This window comes from Excalfactoria chinensis, chromosome 6 (genome assembly GCF_039878825.1).
Source record: "Excalfactoria chinensis isolate bCotChi1 chromosome 6, bCotChi1.hap2, whole genome shotgun sequence".
Taxonomy (NCBI): domain Eukaryota; kingdom Metazoa; phylum Chordata; class Aves; order Galliformes; family Phasianidae; genus Excalfactoria; species Excalfactoria chinensis.
This window is the reverse complement of record NC_092830.1, coordinates 12,721,824-12,749,793: the sequence shown is the minus strand read 5'-3', so window position 1 is coordinate 12,749,793 and position 27,970 is coordinate 12,721,824. Positions and strand designations below refer to the sequence as shown.

The 27,970-nt window shown below is 45.6% G+C and overlaps 1 protein-coding gene and 1 long non-coding RNA gene across 2 annotated transcripts; both read left to right on the top strand.

The window, feature by feature from the left end:
• The first annotated feature begins 149 nt into the window (after window positions 1–149).
• LOC140254205 (uncharacterized) lies at window positions 150–22,163 on the top strand. The gene is made up of 4 exons (XR_011904089.1): window positions 150–464; window positions 6,725–6,887; window positions 6,999–7,079; window positions 19,260–22,163. It is a non-coding gene; the product is annotated as an uncharacterized lncRNA (long non-coding RNA).
• Window positions 22,164–24,021: 1,858 nt separating this feature from the next.
• Window positions 24,022–26,222, top strand: EGR2 (early growth response 2). Its single transcript, XM_072340579.1, has 2 exons — window positions 24,022–24,445; window positions 24,697–26,222. Exons 1-2 carry the CDS (start codon window positions 24,268–24,270, stop codon window positions 25,902–25,904), a joined length of 1,386 nt encoding a protein of 461 aa, XP_072196680.1. The 5' UTR covers window positions 24,022–24,267; the 3' UTR covers window positions 25,905–26,222.
• The last annotated feature ends 1,748 nt before the right edge of the window (window positions 26,223–27,970 follow it).

Genomic DNA, 27,970 nt, shown 5'->3' with positions numbered 1-27,970 from the left:
TCTTCAGGGTATTTGTTGCAACACCATGTTTTGTACTGATTGTATTTAGTTATGAAAGTTTCTTGGTATAACTGTTGTTGGAATAACAAGCAGAAAAAAGTACATTCAGGCAAAAGACCCCAAAGCTATGCCTTGGATCCACTCTGCTGTGTCCTGAGTTTATTTTGGGGAATATGTTCAGGGTGTTGCAGCGTCTAACCTATTTATTTCATGCAATTTTAACAAAAAACAATCAACTTCTTTTTTCTTTGCAGAAAGATATCTTCTGTTTTATCATGGCTGAAAAAGCAAAAGTAAATGCTGGTGCTTTACAGTGCTGAGGCTGCTGCAGGAGGACATCAGTGTGGAAATTTGCCTGTGAATTTTTAAGAAAGCTGAAGAAGAGCAGTGCTGGTAAACCTGAGCCATCGGCTGACTCCTCATTCCAGAAAAGTGTTCCAAGTTCATCATTGCTCTTCAGGAAGGTAATTGATTAATTATAAAATCAGTTATTTGAGGGTTTATGAAATTGGGATAAAAACAAATAGGCAAGATTCAAATACTTGTAAAACAGATTTATTTTAGGAATATTTTGTTTGAATAAATGCTCATTAATTCCCATCGCTCTGTCTTTTATAGAAGGGTATAGAACTAGCTTTTTAGTATTCTTTACTATTCCTTTCTTTTTGCTTCTTTTCTCTCTGACACTAAACTTTTTGCACAGTCCCACCAACGCACCACACTAGCAACATCATAACACTGCTTTCCAAATACAGCTCCGCTGAGGATGTCTTTTCTTGCTGGTTAATACTTGATTTTGTTGCTCTGTTAGCCCCTCCTCTTGAAGTGTGTGGCTGTTCTGTCATTTATTTATTTATTTATTTATATTGTAAGATGTGCATTTGTGTGTGTGTATGTGCAGAGGGAGTCCAGCCCTTTGGTCTCTGTGTGCCACTATAATGGATGTTTGGTTGAGAACTGAATGGATACAATAAATATCACCCCTTTGATAATCAATGGCACAATGGTTTTTTAACTTTACAAAACCGAACTGTGTTTTGGTAGCAATAAAAGGTATATTTCTGTTAATAGAATTTATATTCACTGTGCTGTGATTCTATATATGCTGAATCCTATAGTGTTAGTTGCTTGGGTGTTTTTTTGTTGTGGTTGTTGTTTTTTTAATCAGATGACATGGCTTTTCTCTTCTGTTTAGTTGTTTAGCTCTGTTTAATTGTTCAGTGTTATATTTTTAAACTGCACTGAACACAACAGTTTCAAAGAAGAAGGAATTAATAAAATGGAGAAAAGTATTTTTCATTACGATTAAATTAAAAGTATTTTTTATTACAATTAAAAAAAAGCCAACAAAAACCAGATGACTTTTTGAAAGGCTGTATGCTGCAGTCTCCAAAATGCTCAAGTTGTTGTCGTGTGAACTCATTTGTGAGCAGGAAGACAGAGGACTCGAGTGCCTCATTCCATAGTGTGAAATGAAGTTTGTGGGTGGACTTTTCACAGGCCTGCTTTGTGCTTTGTCTCCTTGTGACACGCTGGTTAAATGGACAGGACGAGCCTTTGTAGCTTTGCAGTGTCCCATTGTTATTGAACACATGAGAGCAGAGCAGCGCTGGTGCAGCTGTTCATTAACTGGAGATTGGAAAACCTGGTGCAGGGCAAACCAGAAAATGCTAAATCATAGTTTTGAATCTGAATCTCAAAGATGCTTCTGGCAATGTGAAACACTCCCTTTCCTTAAAAACGCGATTACCTCTAATCCTCGTTGTGTGACACTGCAGATGGAGACAGTACTGAGCATCTATTAGCAATTCAGATATGCAGGGCTGAGACCAAAGTTTTGATCTTTTATGCTTTCTGAGGATGTCTGAAGAGTATTTTTGGCCTGGGGGTTTTACACAGACCTATTTGTGAGAAATGCTGAGCTCCCGTTTCTTTTCTTTCTGCTTTGCTGAGGGTGGGGTTCTGAAAGCCACTGCTGAAAACTTCAGTTGTAGCCTGTCTTTTTGAAGTAGTTGCATTTCGTGAGCATAAAGTATTCTAATTTCCTCTGGAATAACAAGCATTTTAACAGTAGCCGAGAGGGGTCCAGCTAGCGACACTTCACGCACGCTCCCCAGCTCATAATATCATACCTCAGGGTAACACACATGTTCTGCCTAGCTGTCCTGGACATTAGCCATTACCTCTATCATTAGGAAGGAAGGGGTTGACCTGGACTGCAGATCTGGGATATTTACTGGAAGGTTAAGATGTTCTGCCACCTTGAATCAAAGGCTTATCAGGTGCTTTTGTTGTTCACAGAATCCTAGAGCTGAATGGCCATTGTCATGTAGGACAAGCAAACTGAGGGGTCCGGAGGATGTCATGTGTCTGTTCTCCTGAGGCATTTCAGATGTCCTGGAAAAGCCATTAAAAACACAGGAGCACCATACTGTGTTCCTGCAGACAGCAGAGCTGGGGAACGCTGTTTTGGAGGCATTTTAATGCTGGTCCTTTGAAATCTATATGTTTTTCTGGCAAGTCTGTGTTGATGGTTGGGAAATTGAGTTTTCCTGTAAACTGGAAGGTTTGTTTTCTGGATGCTCCCAATTTTATCATGGTCTTTGAAATTCTGTTAATGTGGACCAAATTGCCCTTTCTATTATTTACTCATTAAGCGCTTTATTTAAGAAGCAGCTATCATAGAACAGGGTAAAAATATCAATCGACATGTTGATCACGGAGAAGGCAATCTGTCACATGCATTTCTTCTGCTGAATGCTTACAAATATGGGACTCGTGAGATGGCACTCTCTGTTGCTTTGGCTGTTGTGTAAAAGATTAAAGCTTGGAACAGTTTGTTTGATCGATTTCGTGTAGCAGAGTCCTTTGCTAGTATGTGACCAGCGGCACTGAGACAAAGGATGATCTTCAGAATGTGTTAATTGTTGGGGGAGCCGGGGGCAGCTTTCACAGAGGTGACAGGAAAGGGTCTGTCCCAGCTCAGTGGGTAAGTGATCTCCCTGCAGGAAAGAGCAATCCTGCTTTTACGTACCTGAGTTTCTTATTTGCTCATGATGTGACAGAATAAAAGGCAATCAAAATTAGTTAACATATCCAATCTTTTCTTTTTCTTGATAAGTCTTTTCAATTACTGAAAACTATTGTGTTTTCCAACATTAAAATACTGCGCTGAGTTATCAGTATTCTAATGTACGCTTTCATGTTCAAAATGTGGAAGGGAACTCCTAGATGATGACTTTATTACTTTAATTTAGTAGCTTATATGTCCATGATACTTTTCCGAAGAGTAAAAAGAAGAATCTTAGAAAAGGATACGGTCAGTGTGCAGAGTATGAAATAGCCCATCACACTGCCTTACCGCATTATTTTCCGTTAATGAAAACATTTAAAACTCACAAAATAATTATGGAAGTATTAATCAACAATTTTACAAGAGAATGCACTCATGTCTGTATCTTCTTTTCTTCTTACAATCAGGAAACACTACTCATAGAAACTCCATCGGTGCTTTTATCTCTGTATAGGGTCACCTGGAATGACCTCAGAATTTCCATACGAGCAGTAAAGAGCTGTGCTTTCCAGTGCCAGACTTGCTTTCTGGTCCAGCAAGTATAAGAACAAATGCTGAGCTCTTACGGTTGTGAATTGCATATTTATAATTTTTAAAACACCTATTTTTAGAGGCAAATTAAACTCCTTGGACAGGATTCACAAAGTTACTCAGGTACTTAAAATGCAGATAAACTCTAGCTGGGATTTTTAAAATAAGCATTAGGACTCCAAAATACATAATTGCATCTTTGGGCCAAGACTGACCCTGATTCACTTCTTGAAGATGGGATTTAGGAGCCACTGTCTCTCAGAGAGATAAAAGCAAATATTTTCCTGTATAAAGCTAGGCTTGAGAAGGCATATGTTTTAGTGTTTTATTTCATTTGGCTGACACTTACACCATGCTTTAAATTCTGCAGCATGTGTGCAGCTGACTGAATTTCAGCACCACATTTCCTGAATCTTCAAGCTTTGTGCAAAAAAATGGCAGACTTCACTCGTTACCAGTGTATGAAAGTTCTTAGAAACTGCCTGACACATCACCCAAAGTCCCTTAAGACTCAGCAGGTCACCGTGGTCTTGTCTGGGCTCTTACAGCAAGCAGCTTTAGGCTCTCTGTTGTGATGTCCCAGGCTGTCTGCAATAGCAACTTGGGCTTGTGTGTAAAGCCTTTCCTAAGTGCTAAATACTCCTGCAACTCTCTTAATATACTTTGTAGAAAAAAAAAAAAAAAAAAAAAATTCCATCTTTTGACTAATCTTAAACCATCTTTGGACTTATTTTCAGTCAGGAGAAAAAGTCAACCTTCCTATGGCCGACACAGTTGGAATACAGGTTATACATAAATCATTTTTGGAGTTCCTGGCACTGCCAGGACAAAAGGTTTAGGGTTCTCAACTGCCTTAAGGTTCAGCTGTTGTGATATCTCAGGGCAATCTGAATTATCCTGACCTGATGACTGAATTAGGAATAAGAACTAAGTTTTTCTAAATTCCTACAACTTTGGCATAATTTGGGAATAATTTGGAGCAGAATATATTGGAGTCATGGCTTTGCAGCCACTGTGTTTCATTGCAGATGTACCCATTGCATAAAGAAACCCTTGATATGGTTAGAAAGTATGTTACATCTGCTGAAGTGACAATGTGTTTGTTAGAATTAATTTTAAAAGTAAATCACCAACACAAGCAGACATGCAATTTGGTGAACAAAGGCTGAACAGGGCCATGATGCACGTGCAGGCAGCACCCACTGCTCAGCATCTGCCATGAACAGGTGATCAGCCTGCAGTGCTCTGATGTACAGGTGAGGATGCAGTGTAGGAGAGCATCCCTGATGCTGTGCTGCAGCCAGGAGCATCTGTCACCTGGCAGGCCGATCCTCTCCTCACTTAAAGGAGTACAGTCTGAGAACGTGTGCTTTTAGCAGTGCAGAGATTTTATGACACACAAGTGGAGAGCACATGTTCTGCTATAAAGAGTAATTGGATGAGGATCTATCTTCTGGAACACTGAATGGAGAGTTCTGATTTGCATGCATAAGTATAATTTGTACTCCAGTCCAGTGCATCACTTAGATGTGTGCTTAATTGCATGTCTCTGAGCTGCTCTGAAGAAGACACTTGCAAAAGCGTTTGTGGGAGTACAGTACCAGTGAGAGATGAGGAAGCAGACTCATGGATGAATACATGGGAATGGTGTCTTCGTAAAGCGCACTTTCATTGTGTTCTTACTAAAACAATAGCAACCAACCTAATAAAAAGATAGAAATAAAATAAGGGGGGAAAAAAAGGAAGAAAAAATTGCCTAGAGTAGAATAAAAAGCATAATGGCAGAGAGGTGAACAAAAAGCCTGGCATTCTTCTGGTATTCAACAGTCTTCATAACAATTCAGATTGTTCTATGGTGATGTCAGCCACCCGGAATATTTAGATCAGCATTGTGGAGATCCATGATGCCACAAGACAATTTATAATCATGACAAAAATGGAATGAAATTCAATCTTCTTCCTTTTTACGTATTTGATCTTGAGTGGCATGTTATGTGACAGGGCCGCAATTAATATCTCTCGTAAAACAGAAGGCTTGTTAAATTGGTCTCATTATGGTTGTTGAGGTTGTGTGACACTGGTGAAAGGGATTCCCCCATTATCTGTGTTTGACACGTACTCCTAATCAACTGGGCCAAGTCTGCTTTATCAAAGGGCTGTCACATGAGTGGAGACAATATTTATTCTGGCTTGTACTATTAAGGTAAAAAATGAAGGTTGCATTGGCAAACACACAGCCTTCTGTCACAAATGGCCACACTGAGCATTTATTGAGGTGCTCGCTTTCTGCAAATGTGATTCTAAATATAGCCTACTTCACCTTTCAGTACCAAGGATGCAGGACACTTGGTTTTTTCAAAACCACTATCTTTAAGGCATGTTTGTTAAATCAAATTTAAACCGACTATGAGGATATTTCTCAGTGAAGAAGTGCTAAAGGGCAAGATTACAATCAATTCTGCAATTTCCTCCAAATTTAATAATGAAGAGAAAATCAGCAGCCCTGCATATCCAGCTTCGGAAACTTGTTAGCAATGCGTTCTCCTTTCTTTTAAGAGATCTTAATATGTATCACAGTATTGTCTCACCTATTGAAAACGTTCTGAACACTTAAATATATATATACATTTATATATATATTTATATTTATATGAATACATATATATATATGTATGTATGTATAAATATAAATATTTATATGTGTATATGTATATATACACATATATATATCTCAGTACTGAGTTTGTCAGAGATACAGGCATTTCCTCTGTTTATAGAATCGTTCATAGAAAATTGAGGCGAGCTTTAATGGAGGTGAGTCTTTTGGATTTAGAAACATCAGTATGCAAATTTGGAGCTTCGTCAACATCACTCTTTAGAGATTTCCATTTTTGTACTATTGGAGCGTTGTGTGTTCAAAAGAAACGTCTGTGGTCGTAATGCAGCCTCATATGTTTGTATAAAATACCGCTTCCTCCAGTCTCCAAACTAAATGTTCTTACTTAAGTAAGAATTTTGGATAACAGGTAAATTCATACAATACATATAAAACCTATGCAAATGCTGCAGAGCTATTTTTTCATCCTTTTCCTTATGTATGCTCTGTCTCTGTTACCCTAGGGGATGGCTCCTCATACTCCAGTAATACAAAGAGGTTTCTGATTTGTGAGAGAAGATGGGAACTGGGAAACAAGGAATTTGACAGGGCTTCTGCCAAGCTGTTGGAATGGTGCTGCAACACTCCAGTCAGGACTGAATGCTGAGAGAGCAACAGAGAAATGAGGTGTGAGGGCATTATTGGCCACGCGAGTCCTTCTTGAGTTGTTTAAACCTTTGTTTGTTTGATTGTTTGTTGATTTATTGTTTTCAATGTCAGTGTAATTCCTTTTTTTAGATTACCATGAAACTGAGGGAACACTTTGCGTCAGGCTCCCGGATCCAGGAGTACTGGATATTGGCTGATAGCTGAGGCAAGGTAAGTGAATCAAGGAGAAAACAAGTATTCTTCCTCCCTAGAAAAATGTGATTGCTACAACCCTTACCATCGCAGGGGCAAGGTAAGGAGATGTGAGTGCTGAATCTGAACAAAAGCAGACACTCACCCAGAGTGTTTGGAAGAGGTTTTGCAGGAGGGACGTTATAAGCACAGCTTATAACTCCTTTTCTTCTGTCTTAAGGCTGATGACTAAAACTCTGGACATCTGGGAAGTAATTGATTTCCCAGTCAGCATTCTGTCCCTGGAAAAACTGTATCTGCTAATGAGGGGCTTTATGTTTATGATTTGCTCAGCTATGCAGGCAAACTTCAGCTGGGATTATAATTCATAAGAGAACTCTTGTCTCCTTCTGCAAGAGATGATCTGACTCAACCTCTTGATGTCAAGAGACTGATGCCATGGTCCTTTGTTTCCTGTTGAGAAGGAAACTTACATTTTTTTCTTTCTATTTTCTTCACCTTCCAAGGTGTAAAGTTCTTTGTTGTTTCTCTCATCCCAAAAAGACTGATGAAAGAAGATACAGAAGTATCTTACAACTGAAATTCTAAAATGAATTGTTATTTTAACAATGAATTGCATTCTCTAACATTTGTGGTGTATGGTATATTCAAAGCATTTGAAGCATGAGAGATGCTAATGTGACCAAGGGGTATCTCCCGCAAGAAAAGCTATCTGTCAGTAACTTTTGAATATGATACAGACTATCTCTAGCTGAGATGGTTGTCATGTCAGTGAGCATACAAGGGGAGGATGACTCTAAACATGCAGTTTTGTATGTTTCTCTGTAAAAAAGATTGTCTATAATTGCCTATTGCCAGAGACAGAACACTGGAGTAGGCAGATTGCTCTTATGTACAGCATGTGAAACATTGAAACATCGCATAGAGGTATTATATTCTAAAACAGTCAATCACAACTTGAAAAATAAGAACACATTTTTAGCCAGAATAGGCTAAGCTATAAGTTTCTGATTGTGTCATTAATATTCTGTCTTTCACAAGCTCTTAATATTGTGTATGCTTGTAACTCTGTGTAACTTGGTGCATAATTAAGTAATTGAGCATAATGCCACATTTGTTAATTTATACCTACCTCAAATTTATTAGATTAAATATCCTGAAAGTCAGTATTGTGAATCAGAAAGCATGGAGCTGATCTTTTGATGAATAATTTGTGAAGAAAGTGATGCTTTTGCAGACGTAAATTGTCAGTTAAATAAGTATGACTGCGCTCTGAAGTTTAACTAGTCCCATTCCCACAGAGTTCCTGCAGGCTTTCTGGAGCTGCTGCCTTGTACATGTGATGATCTCCTTGGCAGCTGCATAACGGCAACTGGTGGCAATTTGGGTTAGCAAGAACTCCCCAGTCAATTCTGTGCTGGCAGCAGCAAGTTACTTTGTTTGGGGCTATTGCTCCTGGTTTTGGTAGAGCCAGAGCTCCCCTTGATTATGTACAGTGCTTAGAGCAGAGTACATCCACATGTACTCTTTTGTCTGAAAAGGTTATGAGAGCACAACTCTGCTTTCAAATTTTCATTCATTTTTTATTGCAAAATACTTTGTCCAGAGCACTGCAAGATGTTGGCAGAAGGTATGCAGAAACACAGGGCTGTGTTTTCTTTCTTAAGTGTATCTTTGCCTCTTTGGTGAACTGAAGTCTAAAAGGGAAATTCCAACAGTCAATAAGAGAATTACTCAGTTAACAGAGCTCAGTGTGCAAATGCTCGGGCACATTGTGCACAATGATGCAAGAAGCTGATGTACTGCAGGAACTTCTAAATAGAACTAACAACTACAGAAACAAAGTTATTTCTTTGGACTCTTCCTGGTCTGGAAGAAGGAATGGAAAGAGTAATTTTGCATATACAAAGCTCAGAATTTTGCGTTATCCCAAAACAGTGGAGTTGAAAATATAGCTTAAAGTGGCTTAACAAGGCTGGACCTTTAAATAACTTTTCATTTAGAAACCTGGAACATTAGAGAAACAGAGGTGAAGTTCTCTTTTTGCACTGGGAGCTGATCTCTTCAGGTCAGTGATGCCAGGGTCAGCTCAGGCTAAATATGGGAGACTTTTACCTTTTTTTTCTTTTTTTCCTTCTTTCTCCCTTCCTTTCTTTTCCTTTTTTTTTTTTTTTTTTTTTTTTTTTTTAATTACAATTATACATAGAAGTATCAACACTTTGTCAAAAGAACGTAGTGAAACCAAAGAGCAGTTTGTAATATATTCTGAAAATGTCTGAAAATACTGGAACAAAATATTTTTGTCGTGACTGTAGGGGTCAGGATGGTGTTCTGCCAGAAAATATGACCTCAGAGAATTCAGTGGAAATTTCAAAAGATTATAAATTGAAGCTATGTAGTGAAATGTAGGAAATCCAGTGTTTTTGCTTGAGAAAAACCACAAGTAAGTGAATAATTGAACAGTTCAGGGAGTGGGAGAGGAAATCCTGTCCTTCCTTGAATCTTCCTTCACTCTCTTTCTGACCAGTCTTGTCTAATTATCAAGACAACTGTTTTCTAACTGCACTGAGCAAAGATAGTTTCTTTTTACTCTGCTTAAATAATCAACTTGATGTGGATTTTTAGAAATGGATGTCCTTATGTGGACATACAATTTTCAAAGGAAATCAAGCCAGACTTCATCAGTTCAGTTACTAAAAAAGCATGGAGATACAATGGGTTTTACATGGTATATATATATACACATTTAAATATGTATATGTACATATATATATGTGTATATATATATACACTTACATATGTATATGCACATATTTCCCATAGGCAGATATGCACAAAGCATACATTTTGTATTTGTAGAGCAAATAGAACAAGCAATTAAGCTAGAAAACTACTCTGTTGCTGCCTGAACCTTCTCCCAGTTTCTCTTAGCTACTACAGACAGCTAGAAATACCTCCCCTTTTTATAACTACCTAGAATGCATATCTTGCATCCACACTTTCTATCCTATAGATGATACTATATTAAAACTGTGAAAGTTATAGTTGATGTGGGCTATGTGTCAAAGTTATTTCAGGAACAACTCTGCTCTTAATTTTCCATTAGTAGATATTATTTTTGTTAGAAATTATTATTTTTTCTGGCAGACATTATTCATCAAAAATGATTTTTGTTTTTCTCCAAAAGGGTGGTTCAGTGCCTTTTTAATGGCTCTAAGCCTAAATTTCAGCAAGTGTGTGATCAAGTGTACCGGAACAATCCTTTGTTCGTTGCTAAACCTTATGAAATTGTAGATCAAAAGAATTTTCCTATCTTACAAGGACTGTGGTACTATTCATGGGCTAAAAATGACTGTCAGAGTAATAAAACAACTACTGTTGTCAGGAAAAGATTAAAAGCAGCAGCTGGATCGTACACAGACAACTTTCAAATCTGTCTCTAGGAAGGTAGATGCTTTAGAAAATGATCTGGCTTTTCAGTTGATTTGCCACAATCGGCAGCCCCATAAAATGGCTACTGACACAGGAACTTGCAAAAGAAAGAAGGCTTTTTTTTTTCCTCCATAAAGGGAATATTCTGCTTTTTGCCTTCTTCCAAATTGGACTCTGCACTTGGAAGTGAGATGTAATGCAAGTGTGATGGCAATGACAGGTCTCAGTCTTTTCCTCTGTTTCATCCAATTTATCCGAACTCTTTTTCTGAAATCATTCCTGCTGTCATTTTTCTCCAGTTGTATTTTAACTTAAATTCTTTTTACCGTTTTGGTTTTGTTCTGTGAGTTTTGAGCTTTCCATACATTTTTTTCCAAGACTGTGCACCTGGAGCAGCATGGTGTACATCTAATCACCACTCAAAACCTGTGCTTATCCCCGGTACCAAGAATTGAACATTTTCTTTATTGTCTCCAAACTTCCAGCACTTCTCAAATTAGCATGTGTGCAACATTTGAAATTTTATTTATGAAAGGTCAGTATAATGGTTTCTTTGAATCAATTCCTTTCGTTCCATTTTAGTTATCTTTCTTACTTCACCCAGACTTTACTCCCTTGAATAAGGTAGATTATTCTGTGTATTACAAGATCAAACCATCTGCCTTACACTTGTTGATTTTTTTTCCTGAGTTGTCATTACCTCTGGGGTTTTCTTTTTGTGTACCTTTTTGATTTATATTTATTCTCTTAACCCATTCCCCCAAATACTTTTATAGCTCCATAACTTCTTTCCTTGGAGGACAGGGCTTTTTTTATTTGTCTGTTTTTACCCTGACAGCAGCATACATTGTTGGGAAGTAACTAAGTGGTTTGCCAACAGTTTTCTTCTCCCTGGCTTCTGATTTTGGCCCTTCTGGTATTTCAGATTGCAATCCTGAGTTCCACGTTCCCCTGTAAGCATCACTGTGCATCTCACCTATGCTCAGCTGGATTAATGAATATCAGACCTGTTATCTCTGCTGTTTTCCCCTAGGGTTCTGTGCAATGGAGTTACGAAATGGACAGCTTTGTTCCACAGTGCCCTTTTTTTCTCCCATTCCCTGGTTTGGTTTTTGTGGGTGTAAGAATGCATGTGTTGCAGTATTTGTCACAACTTGAAACCATTAGTGGTGGCAGAATCAGGTCTATAATATGCTGAGTTCACAAGTTTGTACACTCTCTTCTTACCTGCTCAGATGCTGGGCTCAGAACATGCTGCACTGTAGTTATCAGATAACATCAGCAGTGTTCTTCATATCTATGGCAAAGATGGAAAAGTTCAGCTGGCAGCCAAGAGTTTCTGTCTCTTCTGATCTTTTTTTCAGTACTCTGCCTGAAAAATACAAGCTCTCTTACAGTAGCTGGTGGTTGAACTGATTCAGAAAGAGTGGTTTGTGGAAGAGCTGCTGAGGTCCTGGATACAGTCACTAGCATGATGGCAGGCAATGTGATCCGCTCCCTCTGCTGTTACACTGCTTGCAAACTCCCTTTACCCAGATCTATGAGCACCACTGTCTGAATGCCTTCAGCTCCTTTTTGGGCTCTAATGCTAACAGCAGCACTCACTAAACCTTACCCTTGCTGGCATGGACCTTGAAAAAGAAAAGGAGAAAGTCTGATTCTTTTTTTTTTTTTCCTTTCTTTTTCTTTTTTCTTTTTCTTTTTCTTTTTCTTTTTCTTTTTCTTTTTCTTTTTCTTTTTCTTTTTCTTTTTCTTTTTCTTTTTCTTTTTCTTTTTCTTTTTCTTTTTCTTTTTCTTTTTTTTTTTTTTTTTTTTCCCCTGATCTCTCTGAAAGAGAAGCATGGATAAAAGCAAAGCTCTTTGTGACTGATTTTTTTCACTATCTACTTGAAAGACAGTGGGTCAGAATTAAGGCATTTTTGCTGCAGAGGAAATGTGTGGGATGTTGGCTGAGAGCCAGAAGCCACTAACATCCCTGTTGCACTAGGAATAGTTGAATGAAGTGGGTGTCAACCTCAGGAGAGCGGGCAGTGCTACCTACATCAGAGAAAAACCTCTTCATTGAGATTCAAGGAGTAAAAATATTGAATGGAGATAAACCAGTCTGAAGGACTGTTTTTTTTTGTTTTTTTTAAGGGATGTGCAAGAATCATCATCCAATGTGGAAGAACATTGCCTAAGGTCCTGTGTCTGTCAGGTCCCATTCCTTCTGCAGAATGAGAGATCCATGCAGTCACAGACTACTTTTGCAATTTGCAGGTTTCTTCATTTAGGTCTAATTTCTCAACACACAGAATGTGGAAATAACATCCAGAAGCTTTTAGCCAGTATTCCTCTCTACAGTTTTACAGTAGTTTCGGTTCTGTTTTGTTTTGTTTTCCCAAGAATAGGATAAACATCTTAAGTGTATCAAATGTGTATATCAAATATCGTTTATCCAGATGCTCACCATGCTTGTGTCCAATTGAATGTCCAAGAGAGGACAGAGTCATTTCTAGAGTTCCTTTGCACCACCAAATAATGAATCTAGAGAATCAAATTGACTTTTTTTCCCAACAGCATTTTTCTTGTTGTAATCTGCCCCAGATAAGAGTTATGCCACCTCACTGCCTTGGTACTCATAAGCCAGCTATGAGTTCTATCTGGTCTAAATATGATCATATTTTTCTTGAATGAAGTCCATCATCAGGACAACATGCCTGTGACAGAGTTTACTTTGCAGCTTCAAAAATATAAGTAAGCAGCTGATCTTTGTCTGAAGCTACAGAGCTGTTCTCAACATACAGATGGGAAAGGAGGTTCCCACCTGATTTGTGACATAGCAGAATTATTAGAAAGTGATATAATTGTTTTGTCAAACAAGGAAGAAGGGTAATGTTGCAAAAATGGAAGGAAGCATTTTGCCTGGGTGTTGGCACTGACTGAGGAAGTGGCTAGAGTACCACAAATGCTTGAAAAAGCCCATATCTTCAGACAGAAGTTGAAGGGAAGGTGAACAAATGACAGCTGTGCAAATGTAGCTGGTTACGTGGCAGTCATTGATTTTAGCTTTTGGATACAACTGTGCATGTTGACTCTAATGTCTGAGGTCAGAGAAATCTAGGGGATAAGGAACCCAAAATGACACCTAATAGGCATGAATTAAAAGAAAAAAAAGTGTATGAGTAGGATTTAGGAAAACAGGACCCTGACCTGGAGCAGGTCTACAAAAGAAGACAAGCTAATAATCAGCTTTGCTTCCATTACAGGTAATATATTTGTGTTGTCAATTTGCCTTTCAAATCCTGAGTTTATTATAACCTGTAACAGCACAACCTTGGTGCTAAAAAGTGTTTAAGGACAATTGGTCTTCAGTATCTTAGCTCTGGGACAGGAAGCACTGAAGCAACTAAATGCTGCCATCTCCCTTTGGCTTTCCTCTCCCTGCTGTGTTCAATCTGATCTTGAAATCCAGAGCCTCAGAGTGTTGTGGTAAAGTGTCAGTGGCCAACAGTCAGGAGCAGTCATCATCCCAGGACCCAGCGGTACTGCAGGCTGTGTACATACAGCGAGCATATGACTGCTACTCAAGTGGGATCCATCCATGGTACTCGGGGAGCAACAAAGGTAGGCTGAGTGAAGGGCAAGAGCACAGTGGGGCAACATTGGCCGGGGTAAAGGGCAGTGGTTTTAACCCACCCTGTTCCCACAGATGGAAAACTTATTTACATAGACCTTCCAGCAAGTAAGTAAGTTTTGCTGTTGCTCTGATTGAATGGATAACCTTTAAGAGATGTGAGCAATTTCTGGTTCATCTTAGTTGTTCGCAAAGTGAGGAGAAAAGGAAGGATGCAGAGTAGGTTTGGATGCAGTGTTGGAAGATGCTTACTTAGACTCTGCAAGAAAAGCAAGAAAAATGGCCTCAGAGGTAAAATGTTCAGGAAAATAGAAGAAAAGAATATAACCGAAATGTTATCTTCAGCTACCATGATAAACCTTCCTTTTTCCGAGATTCTTGGGTAGCAGGCAGCAAATTAGCAAACCCTCAAAATGAATTTTGAAAGTAACCACACTTTGTGCTCTGAGAGAAAAGTTTAAAATGTCTAACGTAGTTTTTGAAAGGAAAAGGAAAATGTGCCGGAGGGCTGAGAGTTCTTAAGACCAAGTTATAAGCCTTTGAAAATAGGATTTTATAATGGAAAAGCAGAGATCATTAACTATTGTAAGCACCTCTAAGAATGACACATCTATAGTAAATTACATTCAAATTAATATAAAACTGTAAAGATTCCCTGACAGCTTTGATTATGTAAGTTGATTTTAGTAGTTAAATGTTGACTTTCTATAATGCATTCTCCAAATATTATACTGAATGCTGCATCATATATAACAATTACCATGTCACAGTGCTATTTTGTGTAAATTAAATTATTGACAGCAATATAATTTTGTATTCACTTTATTATTTTGATTCATTTTTCTGTCAAAATATACAATGACTCTTCACTAGATTTAGAAACCAAAAAAACTCTTTAGATGGTGAAGTATTATTCTCCATACATTATTTTTCCTTAGCCTGTAATGAGGTTGGGGAGGAGAGAGAGAGAGAGAAGCAACATTTCATTCCTTCTCTGACATTATGTGTGTTTTCAGACACGTTGTCAACTTTAAATCACGTTACAATAAGGTGTGCTATTCAGAAGGCCTGCAAAGTCCAGATCAGCTCTGGTCAGCCCCTTCAGGCACACTGCAGTCTTGGTGGTTTTAGTGATGCTCCAACACAAGTGCTGAATCCAGCATGTAACACTGTGGGGGAGGGTGACTGACTTTGGGTAGAAAAATTCCCTCAATTTTGAGTAGTGGCAAAAAGCTTCAGAAAATGTTCATCTTCTCAGCTGTTCCAGACCAAGGATGTTGGGGAAAGCCTATTTTGCAAATTGTGATGGTGTTTAGTTGTGGCTTAGATACTGACAAGCTTTAGTCATGTCTGCATCTGCTCAGTACTAAAAAGCTAAGGTATGTTGGGTGAGGCTGAGAATCCTAGAAGTGGTTTCCAATGCTGGGGCCAGTGCGAGCTGGTTTGCTGGTATCCATACAGCTGTAGAGTAGCTCTTTCTTCAGTGAGGCTCTGCACCCCACGTAGTCCCCCGTGAGCCCTAAGCCTGAATATTATTTTTCAGATGCTCTTTGTGGTTGTCTTACTCAGCTGTGCTGAAGTGTGGAGTTGAAGAGGTAGAGAGGAAAGTTTGCAAGTTGGTGAGGATGAGATGAGGTGAGAAGTAAGAGGGGATGGCTAAATCCCCTCTGAGTTCACATGGATTTAGCAGCACTCTCCAAATACCTGGCAGTTCATTTGCATCTGCCAACCTGTAGCTTATATGTATACAAATATATTTGCTTTCTATGGCAGTACAAAATTGCAAAAGAACTTACCTGGTACAGATGGAACATACCTGGTCTTTGCACTTGCATTTAATTCAGTGTGAAATGTTATATGTCTGCAGCATATGCCAAATTCTCCTTTGTTTAGTTTTAAGGGGCAGGAGCCCAGAGAGATACTCGGCAGTCTCTAGGACTGAGAATAATGCTGAAACACAGTGTCAACTCTTTAGCCTTCTTCATTTTGCTTAGATTCCATGTGGTATGGCATGTTCAAGATCTGTAGGGTGGTGGCAGTAGTAGGTGTAAAGCTGGAAAAGGGTCTGTTTGCTTGAAGCTTACCTGTTTTTCTATTAGATTGTCTGATTTAAAATAAAATAAAATAAATTTAAAAAGTGTTGCAACTCTGTCAAGTTTACCCTCCTAAAATATTGTTGTGGATGCATTTTCTGTTGGCAAACTGAATGTATTAGCAGTTATTGCAGAGGCAACCATGGAGTTCCATGTTAGCATGATGGCCTGTGTTGAGCTGATTTATAAAATTCCAGAAAGTCCTCAATGGATGGAAGAATCATTTCCTTCTAGCTTCTTGTCTTAACATTTAGCAGCCTTCCTGCCTTTGATCTTTTAACTTGCAGCTAAAGATCTTTTCCCTATGTCTTTCTGCATATAATTTAACATATCTTTCTTTGTATGAAGCAGTTTCACACATGAATGCGTGTACAGCAGAATGGCTTTACTAGAACCTGCTTCTCTTCAGAGCAGACAAATATACTTGGGTCGTCTTCTGGCACATGCTCAAAATGCTAAGCTATAATGCTGAATTTCTCATTTGGCCTCCTTTCTTGTTTGGTTTGCCAATGTGGGAGTTAATCATATAAACACAGAAATACAGAGTACAGGGGAAAATGCATTCTGTTTTGTCCTCTTCATATAGCTCTGGATCCTGTTGGCTGTGCTAATGTATTGCTTGCAACAGTTTAAATGACCGTGGTGATGAGGAACAGGTGGTGATGAGGAGTTAATGTGAGAGGACATGGAGAAATAACATTGCACCATAGGAAGTTGTTCCTCCCAGCATTTTTCTGTGCTAGCCTATTCAAAGTGAGACTCTGTAACTATATCCTGTGACTGCACTAGAACATACAACAGCATTGAGTTCAAGTGCTAAACAAGTATATATCCTGTTTCAGCTAATTCTAGCATCTGAGATTCTAGGTGGCAGTCATTCCCCTTGGCATGTAAGTGCCCAAACACCGTGATGAAGAGTTAGGCCTTGTTAGGACCCCGTGCTGCTAAGCTGTAAAGAGGAATTTTGCACAAAAGGATTTAAAGCTAAAACAGAGCAAACAAAAAGCCCTTAGCTAGTCAAGGTATCCTGAAAGTTGGGAAAGACAAACCTGCTGGGCAGGTATTCCCTAGCAGTGTAATTCTGACATTACTAGCCTGCCTTCTCCTCGATGTATCCTCTATTTGTTCAAAGAAAATCATCTGCTCCTCTCAGTTATTTCAAAGTAAAGTCACAAGAATAGCTTGTTCCCACTCTATTCCAAATATAGCTGTTGGCAGCGATTGCTGAGATAAGGGGGAAGGAAAAGGAACTACCAAGGAAGAGGAAAGACAGGAGGGGGAAGAGAGAAAAGGAGCTGAAAAGGTTGGACAATAGCGAGTAAAGAGAGAGATGGGAATGAGAGGAGAGGTGAAAGAGTACGGACAGTACATCTCAACAGAGAAAATAAATCAAAGATAGAAATAAACTCCAGCAGAAGAGGTGGGAGCAACCCAAATACAGAATAAAGACAGACCGTGCCCACCCTGAGGAGCTGTTTGAGTTTCAGCCTTGAAAAGTAACCAAACCTTAAATACAACCATGCCCAATTTTGACTTGCACTCAGATTGTAAGGGTTAGAGCATCAGAAAACTTATGCTAATTTACACTGCTTGAAGATCTGGTCCTAGAAATTTTAAAGCAAAACAAGTTGCTTATTTTAATCTCTTGTGGGATTTTCAAAAAATTGTCTGCTCCAAAAAAAACCTTGGTTGGCAGTTTCAGACAGAAAGCCATCCACTGGGTAAATGTGCTGGCGCTGAACCTCAGCGCTCTTCTCAGAAGTCTGCAGTCAGGATGGTCTTCTGGTGAGACTTGAGCATCTAGGGATGCCCTCGGGAGCAGGAAACAAATGATGATAAAAACTCAGGAAAAGTCAGAACCACCCTCAGACTGATTTACCCAGAGCAAAGAGATGAGGGGTTTCGAGGCTCACGGCAGACTGGTTTAAGACTAAGGCAACAAAGACATGAGAATAAATGGAAACAGGTTGTGAAAAACAGCACACAGGGCAAACACAAAGGAGTCCCTGGCAATCCAGAAATCCAGTGAATGGCTCTGGCTTCCCTGGAGGGTTGGGAAGTTTCTGAGAAACATTCCCCAGAGCTGCTCTGCTTCTCTTCTCAGAAGACTGGTTGGAAAATGGTGTTAGAGTTCCTTCCCTCCTGGTTTGCTGAAAAGAGATGTGATATATGACCGTATTCTTAGCTGAGATTAAGGAGCCTTACCCAGTTCCATTTCTTACAAACTGGGTTTATCTGGAAAGCCTGGACAAGCTTTCTGAGTGCTCAAATGCAGGGTAATAGGACCAGCAGAGCTGAAAGCATGACACTTGGCTACACTTCTCTTATTTCAGAACTTCAAGGAAGAAGGCTGCTCGTGTTAAGGGATGTGCTCTATCAGACTCTGGACTGAAGGACTAGTGCAGCTATTGAACAAGAGATATTTACGCAAAATAAGGGAGACATTAGAACAGGAAATACAAGAGTAAATGAAGCTGCTTTTGGAAGACGGGGCTGGAAAGCAAAGCTTAGCAGTCAGACTATTGCTATTCAGAGACAAAGCCATCATTATTTTGGGAGTCTTGTCAAGTGGATGGTATGTTGTATTAGCTATATCTGTCCTCCCTGTTATGAGATGCAACTTCTTTTGTTGTTGTTTTCAAGGCAAGCATCATACAGAGCTGCTATTTTATCTGCTCAGCTTATACACACGTGTAGGAGTAGTCATCTTTGGGCCCAGAGTGGTGTGCAGTTTGCAGACAACCTTCTTGGCTGGGTGGCATGGTTGGTGCCAGGCTCCTGGGCAGTGAGAGATCCTGCAGGTGGCAGTGAGTAGAGTGCCCTCCTGGCTGCTGCCCTGTGCTCCCAGCCCCACAGGACAGGCTGTGGAGGGCCACTGAGCTGGGATGCCCCCTCCGTGGTGTGTTCCCACTGCCTCTCTGGGGCACTTGGTGTCTGACCTTAATTCTATGGGGGGAGAGAGAGGTTGTAGCCTACGGGATTGTAACAATCCGGCAGCCCTGCTGCCCTGACAGTGGGATCTGTGACCCATCCAGGCTGTGTTTTGTGTTTCCACAGACAGCATATCCGTGGTGCAAAGCTCTGGAGAGGAGTTTCACGGCGAAACATCATGAGCATTGACCTAAGACGCAGCTTTCTGCTCCGCAGGCCGAGTGCTCTGGAGCTCCGGCTTGCCTGCTCCCAGGAGAGGGCAGTGGAGACGCACACGCTCCATGCCGCGGCCGACAGGGCTGCGCGAGGTGAGCAGAGACAGGAGTACAGATTTAATAACGTATCCTTGCAAGCGCGTACAGGAATATCCAGGAAGTGTTCTGCGTGTTTAATAACGAGAATGAGTTGTCTGTAAACAAAAATAGATTTGGGGTGACTAAGATTACGGTTGCTTTTATTTGACTGGAAGTTTTCTCTGTTACGTTATGTGTATTTGTTTATGGCCACACGCAGTTCTGTTAGTAACTTGCTTATTCCGCACAAGTTTGTTTAATTTCTGTAGCCTGAATTAGAAAATGTTACTGATATTTAAATAACCATTTGGGATGCTGCTACGACTCTCCTGTGCCAAATCCTCACAATAAAGTCATTTACTTATTTCGCATTTACAGGCATGCATCCTAAGACAACAAGGAGCCTTGGCTGAAAACAGAAGAGTGTGGTTTTAAGGTACTGTAATTAAGGGTAGACTGGGATGCCTCCTCCTCTGCTCCACAACCACCCCCTTCCCTCAGCACGCCAGTACTCAGGCAGCTAGCTGCTTTCTGTAGGCTCACATTGCCCCCAGGTTTCCCTGGCTGGGTGCTGGGCTTCAGTGACCAGCCACTATGGGCTGAGAGCCGGTATCACCTCTGTGGTAAGTGGCTTTTGACTGGGAATCCAGCAGACAGCCCTGGCAAAATAAAGCGTTAGCAAACAAGTATTTCTTCCTGTGAGGACATGCCAGACCAATCTACGCTCATTGAAAGAGGGCAAATTTGTGAAACTTTGAAATACGGCTTCAGAGACAAGAACTTCTCTTTTATGTGAAACGTTAAAAACAAACAAACAAACAAAACCAAAACAGCAAAAAAAAACCCAAAAACAACACCACCAAAAAAAAACAAACAAAAAAAACACCACCAAAACCAGCCTGCACCACAACAAAAGCTACACCCACAACCCCCACCCAGAATCCAGCACAAACCTAGGACAGACTTTCCTCGCTGTCATCAGAAGACAGGGTCACTCACCTCTGATTGAGGAGAGAGACCCAGCTCCCAGCTGAGCTGAGACCATGCTAACATCCCCTAAAGCAGCGAGGTGCACAGTGGAAGTGGCAGGATGTGTTTTCCAAGCAGACCTACTGGTATCACTGTTGTTGGCGCAGGAGGTCAGATGAGTTTTGCAACAAAGGCATAGCAACCCCCTGGAGCAACACAAACGTGTGAAGTTAAACTGGTTAAATGGTGCTGCCAGTTCCTGCAGATGATCTGCCTTTTCTTCCTCAGCCACTCTCAAGCTCAGGTGCAGCAACAAAGACAATGTCTCAGGTACCTGCAGTAGAGAAGTGCAAGAAAGTGTACCCAGTGCAACATCAGCTAACACCTTGTTAAAAGAGCGAGTACAGAAAATCTGGGGTCAGCAGGGGGGATGTTTCAAAGAAATTGGGAATGAAGAAGTTCAGCCCTTCAGCTCTGAACTCTAGTCAGTGCTATATCCAGTCAGGCATGTCACACAGGTACCGGGAGAAAGCAGGACCACTCCATGTAACAGTAAACCTTCTGTCCTTTGGAGAGTCCCAAAATGGAAGGTTCCCAAACAAAATCAGTGTGCATTTCTGTGTTCGTTGCCAATTTACTGCTGAATGATCTGAAGTCAATTAGTGAAAATACCTTGACTGGCTTCAGAGGAGGGGGCTGCAAATCGAGTAGTTTGCCTTTGGAAGCTGCAGGGTCCAGGGAGAATCCAGAGGCTTGCACGCACACGGGGCCACTGAAGTGCAGCTTCTCACTCAGTGCGAGTGGGGCTTTGGCAATTTACACCAACAATCTGTCCGTCATATGAAACCACGTGGCTTGTAGGAACCACAGGAATCAGTTGGATTTTTTGCGTGTAAGTCTCATTGACGTCAGTGTGAGCTGGACGGCCTACCCCTGGAGTCTGGTATAATCAGCCAAATGAGGATCAAAGGCACAAAACACATGCGGAGCACTACAGCGCAAATATCTGAAAAAGGGACCAGAAACATTTGAGTTTCATTTGTCAACATCTTCCTGAAGACTGAGCACTATGTTTCCATCTTGCCTTGCACCACTAGATCCTTCTGCCTCCAGACAAAGCTCCCACTGAGAGAAGACAAGCAACTTGGTTGTCCACGTAAAGGCTGGACATCAGACACAGTTTACCCCATCCTTAGGAAGGCTCTTAAAACTACCCACCAACATCAACTAGCAGCAGTATTCCTTATTCATGTCAGTCTTTGAATCCTTGCCAAGGCGGAAGAATGTTACATTTGCCATGTTAGCTGAGCTACGGGAAGGTTAAAGCAGGATGCAGAACCTTGCTTCTTCTTTGTCTGAGTGTTATCAGTGGGCACAGAGGATGCAATAGAGGAAGATGCTGTCTTGTATCACTAAGACCTGCAGCTCACACCTCCGCCATGTTTTTGAGTACAGAGGATGCTCTGTGTAGGGCTGTGTGTTTCTCAGATTAATGTAAAGTCACCTGTCCCCCTGCACAACAGATTCCAATATTTTGTTCTTTCATAGTAGTGATGAAGCCAATTATAGCTCAGCTGTAATGGAAAGGTACAATACAATTGCTCCTACTTCTCAGTCACATTTCCCAGAACCTGTCTCTCTCTCTCTGTCTCTCCGTCACAATTTAACTTTTAAATTGAGATTGTGTTTTTTAAACGAAAATATCTAGAATCCTACTGAAATGGAACATGAGCTTTCTTTCAGCTAAGTCTCACGTGCCAAACTGTATTGGCTGTACGTTAAGTGCTAGAAAGAACTGGTAACAAAATCCTTGTAAATTAACATATACAAAAAAAAAACCACCAAGTATTATATATCTCCTAATTGCTGTGTGCACTTCCCAGATCAGGAATAGGAAAATATCTAGAGTTATGCCTGTAGTTCCTTAGAAAGCATGACAAATGGCCCTGAAATTTGACTTTTTTAGCTACGCTCCTGTCTTGCCTGGGTTCTGCAGCGACTGGAGAAGCACCGAAACTGGAACATCACCAAAGGCACCGAGCAACTGAGACAGCCTTTCTCAGCTGGGCGCAAGGTGCTGCAGGAATGGAGCGGAGCCTGTGAGGCAGATGACAGCATTTGAGACCATCACAGAGGTAAGTCCGCACTCCATAGAGACACCTGAGTGGATGCTGTAATAGATTCAAACCCGCAAATACTGCAAGCTGCAGTTAAAAATGCAAGGCGGAAGTTGGTTTAGCCTTTCAGTGTGTGCTTTGGCTTGTTGCTCTGGAGGAGGAGTGTGCTTTTGTGGCATCTCGTATGTGGCTGCGTCTTAGTGCTGCTTGGGTTGTTGATGTTTTATATTCCTGCATGCCTCCGACAAGGGGCCTTGCATGCTGCTGATCATATGGGAGAGTTGTTTTCCTGAAAGTGGGAATAAACAGTCAGGAGATGAAATATTCCCAAGTAATGAGATTAGTGGTGAGAACGTAACTGGGATGTGGCTTTCAACAATAATTACATCTGACACCCTCATCAGCAAGAAGATGTAGGGGCTGCGAGCTCTGAGCTTGGGAACAGCGTATGAAAGACTGGCTTCTCTTGGGAAGGGAGGCACAGGGGAGGTTATTTTTAGCACTCGGGAAAAAAAGCAAGAAAAAAAAGAGCAAGGATTTAAGCGCTCTTTGGTTTGATCCCCTTATTATGGAAGAGGTCGTACAGAAAGAGGTGGTGTGCAAAGAAAATAAGGAACGGGAGCGGAAACGGCGCCGGCGACGGGGCAGCGGCTACGCTGAATGGCGGGGGCTGGTGGAGGACAGAGAGGAGAGGGAGCGAAGTCCGAGCGGGAGAACCGCGCCGCGGTGCCGCGGGCAGGGCGGGCGGGAGCTGCTGTCCTCGCCCGGCAGCCGCGGGGCAGGTGCGGTGCGCTCCGCCGTCGGGGCCGCGCTGCAGTTGGCTCCGGTTCCACGGCGAGGCGCTGAGCCGGGCGCCGGCGGGCCAGGGGGGCTCCGGGAGGAGCTGGGTGCCCCCGCCGCCCCCGGCCCGCCCCGGCCCCGCCGAGGAGCTCTCGTCGGTCGGCAGCCGGCGCTGCACCGCGTTCGCGGCGGTATTTATAGATCAGACACTTTCCAAAAAAGCAGCGCCGCGCCCGCCGCGCTCGGCGGCTCTTTTCCATCCGTAAGTGAGAGAGGAAAAAAAAGGGAAAAAAAATCAAAAGCGAAAAGGAGAAGCGGGGCTCTGCGAGCGCGGCGCTTTCCTGACCCGCCGCTCTGCGGTCACAGGCGGCCAAGAAAGTGAGCGGGGTCCGGCGGGGCGGCCCCGGGACCTCCTCTGCTTTCCGAGCTTTAATTTTTCCGGAACGAGCCCTAAAAAGGGCAGCGGGGCGGGGCCGGATCTTCGCCTTTTTAGGACAAGGGCCCCGCCACCGGAATACCCCCTCGGCGGCGGCGGGCGGAGGGGCGCTGCCGGCGCGGCGGCGGCCCCCGGGGGGTCGCGCGGGGCCGGGGCGGGCCGGGGCCGCCTCCGCGGGGATCGGGGCGCGGGGGGCCGGGGCGGGCGCGGGGCGGCGGGGCCGCACGCGGGCGCCCACGTGACCGCCGGGCCCCGTTCCTCAGTCCTTATATGGGCAGTGACGTCCCGGGCATTCAGGGGGCCCCCATAAATAGTTACCGCCAGACTTGTCCTCCAGCGCGAGCTGCGGCGGGAGCGCGGCTCTCCCGGGGCACCGCCGCGACGGGGCGGCCGCCCGCCCGCACATGCCAGCTCCGCGCCGGCTCCCCGCGATCCCCCCGCGTCGGTAGCGGGAGGCAGGGGAGAGCCCCGTCCCCGCCCCGAGCGCCCGCCGCCGCCGCCGCCCGGGAGCGCGGCTCCCCGGGCCGCCCGCCGCCCCCATGATGACCGCTAAGGCGGCGGACAAGATCCCGGTGCCCCTCGGCGGGTTCCCGCACCAGCTGCCCGAGGGCATCTACCCCGCGGACGACATCTCCGCCGCGCTGCCGACTTCGGTCGCGATCTTCCCCAATGCCGACCCCGCGGGGCCGTTCGACCAGATGAGCGGCGTGGCCGCAGGTAAGCGGAGCCGCGCGGCCGCGCAGGTGCGGGGCGGCGAGGCCGGGGCGGCGGGCGGCTGCGGGGGCGGGCGGGGGCGGCGGCAGCCCGGGGCTCGTCCGGCCGGGGTCTCTCGGGGCGCCGCTCGGGGGAAGAGGCCGGGGCGCGGACACGTGCGCGCCGCAGCCCCGCGCCCCCCACCCCCGGGCGGCTGCCGGGGCCGGGGCCGGGGAGGCTCGCGGTACTGACCGGAGCCTCGCCTCGCCCCCCAGACGGCATGCTCGGCGTGGACATGGGCGACAAGCGGGCCCTGGAGCTCCCCTACGGCGGCGGCTTCGCGCCCGGCGCCCCGACCTCCCGCAACCAGACCTTCACCTACATGGGCAAGTTCTCCATCGACCCGCAGTACCCCGGCGCCGGCTGCTACCCCGAGGGCATCATCAACATCGTGAGCGCGGGCATCCTGCAGGGGGTCAGCGCGCCCGCCTCCGCCGCCTCCGCCGCCTCCTCCGCCGCCTCCTCCGCCTCCTCCTCGGCCACCGCCGCCTCCGCCGCCTCCCCCGGCGCGCTGCCCGGGGCGCTGGGCTGCGGCATGGCGCAGGGCCCGCCGGCCGAGCTGGAGCACCTCTACTCGCCGCCGCCGCCGCCCTACTCGGGCTGCGGGGAGCTGTACCCGCAGGACCCCTCCTCGGCCTTCCTGCCCGCCGCCGGCGGCGGGGCGCTGCCCTTCCCCCCGCCGCCCTCCTACCCCTCCCCGAAGGCGGCGGCGGCCGACGGCGGGCTCTTCACCGTCATCCCCGAGTACGGCGGCTTCTTCCCGCCGCCCCAGTGCCAGCGGGAGCTGCACGCCGGCCCCGACCGCAAGCCCTTCCCCTGCCCCCTCGACTCGCTCCGCGTCCCGCCGCCGCTCACGCCGCTCTCCACCATCCGCAACTTCACCATGGGGGCGGCCCCGGCGGGCGCCGCTCCCGGCTCTGCCCCCGGAGGCGGCGGCGGCGGCGGCGCTGGGGAGGGCGCGCGGCTGCCCGCGGGCGCCTACAGCCCGCACCACCTGCCGCTGCGGCCCATCCTGCGGCCCCGCAAGTACCCCAACCGGCCCAGCAAGACGCCGGTGCACGAGCGGCCCTACCCCTGCCCCGCCGAGGGCTGCGACCGCCGCTTCTCGCGCTCCGACGAGCTCACCCGGCACATCCGCATCCACACGGGCCACAAGCCCTTCCAGTGCCGCATCTGCATGCGCAACTTCAGCCGCAGCGACCACCTCACCACCCACATCCGCACGCACACCGGCGAGAAGCCCTTCGCCTGCGACTTCTGCGGCAGGAAGTTCGCCCGCTCCGACGAGAGGAAGCGGCACACCAAGATCCACCTGCGCCAGAAGGAGCGCAAGGGCGCGGGGACCGCCGCCGCCCCGCAGCCCGGAGCCGGCGGCAGCGGGGCCGCCCTGGGCCCCTGCGCGGCGCGGACGCGGACGCCCTGAGCCGGGCGCGGGGCGCGGGGGCGGTGCGGAGCCCCGGGGACGCGGGGTGCCGGGCCGGGCGGGGCCGACGGCTGTACATAGGGGCTGCGGCGGGAGGACGGATGCATGCGGTGCCGTCGTGGTGAGGTGTCCTTGGTGCCTTGTGTGGTGTGAGCCCGTACCCGGCTGCATGTGGGGGGTGCCTTACCGATCCGCTCCGACGACAGCGGCGACGCCGAGACCGGAAAGTTTGCCTTCCCTCCCTGGTTGTAGTATGGCTGTACATTTCTGCCTATTAATATTGGGATTTTTTTTTTTTTTAGAGACTATATTTTTGTACGCACTGGTTGGGGTCGTTTTATTTTTTGTCTTTTCGGTGACCGAAGAGTGTTGCGTCTGCGGGGGGGAGGGGGGAGGTAAGGGGGGGTTTGCGGGGGAAGGGCCCGGGCGGGACGAGCGCGCCCGACGGGCCCGGCCCGATCTGCGCCGCGGGGTGCGGGCGGCGGCACGGCCGTGTGCGGCCGCGGGCGGCAGCTGCGGGACGGGGCTCCCTCCCGCCGCTCTGTACATAGCCCTCCGACGGCAGGGTTGGCGCTCGCGGCGTTTATAAGCGACGACGAATAAATCTCTTAATTATGCCACGCTGACACCGTTATTTCCGTAGGTGCCTGCCGGGGGAGGGGGGCTCCCCGCCTGCCCCGGCCCCGCCGCGCCGAGCCGCGCTGCCGGCCGCGGGGATTCCCGTCGGAGGCGAGAGCCGCGCCGGCTGCGGTGGGAGCGGGCGGGCGGTGTGACTCAGCGCGGTGTTCCGCGGCACGGGGCGGCTGCCCCGAGTGGGCTCCGGCACAGCGAGCCCGGGGTTGCTCGGGCCGCCCCCAGCCCGAGCCGGGCTTTCCCCTGCACATCGGCCTTGCCGCGACACCGCTTTTCTTTCCTTTTTCTTTTTTCTTTTTTTTTCCCTTCCTCTTCTTTCTTTTTACTTTTCTCTCTCTGTCTCTCTCTGTCTCTCCTTTTTTTTTTTTTTTTCTTTAACCTTCTGTAAGTTATTTTTGAGGATGCTGACCCGGCCGGGGCTGTTGGTGGTGCGGGGCTGCGCTCTGGAGCCTGGGACAGCTGCAAGCAGCCCAGCACTGTGGTGAGCGCTGGCACAGACTTGGCACGGCTGTTCCGACTGAAGCCACCGGCCGCCCGCTGCCTGCCTTTTCCATTGAAACTTCCTGCTACGGGTGCTGGCTCTTAGAGCAGCTGCTCTTCAGACCTGGAAGTGAAACAGGTCTCCAAAGCTGGGCACAAAGAAGCTGAGGAGCGGGGCTAGCACTGAGCCCTTCTACTCAGCACCCTGCCACCCTCCTCGCACAGCTGTCGTGAGGTTTTGCCTCCCCTCATCTTAGTGGGGGCAACTTTACCGCCTGGCCCCACACGTTCCCGGGCTCCTGAAGGGACAGCAGCCGGCTGCCGGAGAGGTGGCACACGGTATGTCTCAGCCGTGGAGCGCAACCTCACAAAGTCGTGGTGTCCCCAGTCGGCATCACTGGGCTGCAGTGCTGGAAGGCAGATGGGCAACTCGGCTCCTCCAGGCACTGCCACAGCCTTGGATAACCACGGATTGCTCACAGCCGGAGCGTCGTGCACCAGCTCAAACTCTCAGCTACTCAAGCGCACAAACCAAGGCTTTGCTTGTGGCCTCTGAACTACTGAGTGCAGCCCTGCTGCAACATCAGGACCCCAGCAAAGAGCAGAACACAGCACAGAAATTGTAAGTGAACTGCATTAATTTCTCTGCCAGTAGCTAGCATACAGCTGCGAGAAACTTTACACCGTGTAACAGTGTCAGCAGCCTTAAACCTGTGCCTTTGCTTTACAGCAACAATTGGCTTCACAAGCTGCAGTACCACGCGTGTCTGGATGTGTCTACAGGGCCACGAACTCAGATGTAGGCACTGCCCATCAAAGAACGGCTGAATGCACCATTTGGGCTGCCAGGAAAAAGAAACTCGTGTTACTACACCTGGTTCAACGCTGTCACACTTGTGGAGGAAAGTAATGACTGGTTGGTGGTGAGATATCCCGTATTTATTCCGTAACTC

Bases quoted from the DNA above. Each gene is read 5' to 3' on its own strand.
- EGR2 (XM_072340579.1), top strand. From the start codon at position 24,268: ATGATGACCGCTAAGGCGGCGGACAAGATCCCGGTGCCCCTCGGCGGG. The intron at 24,446-24,696 runs GTAAGCGGAGCC...CTCGCCCCCCAG, and splicing joins GATGAGCGGCGTGGCCGCAG to ACGGCATGCTCGGCGTGGAC.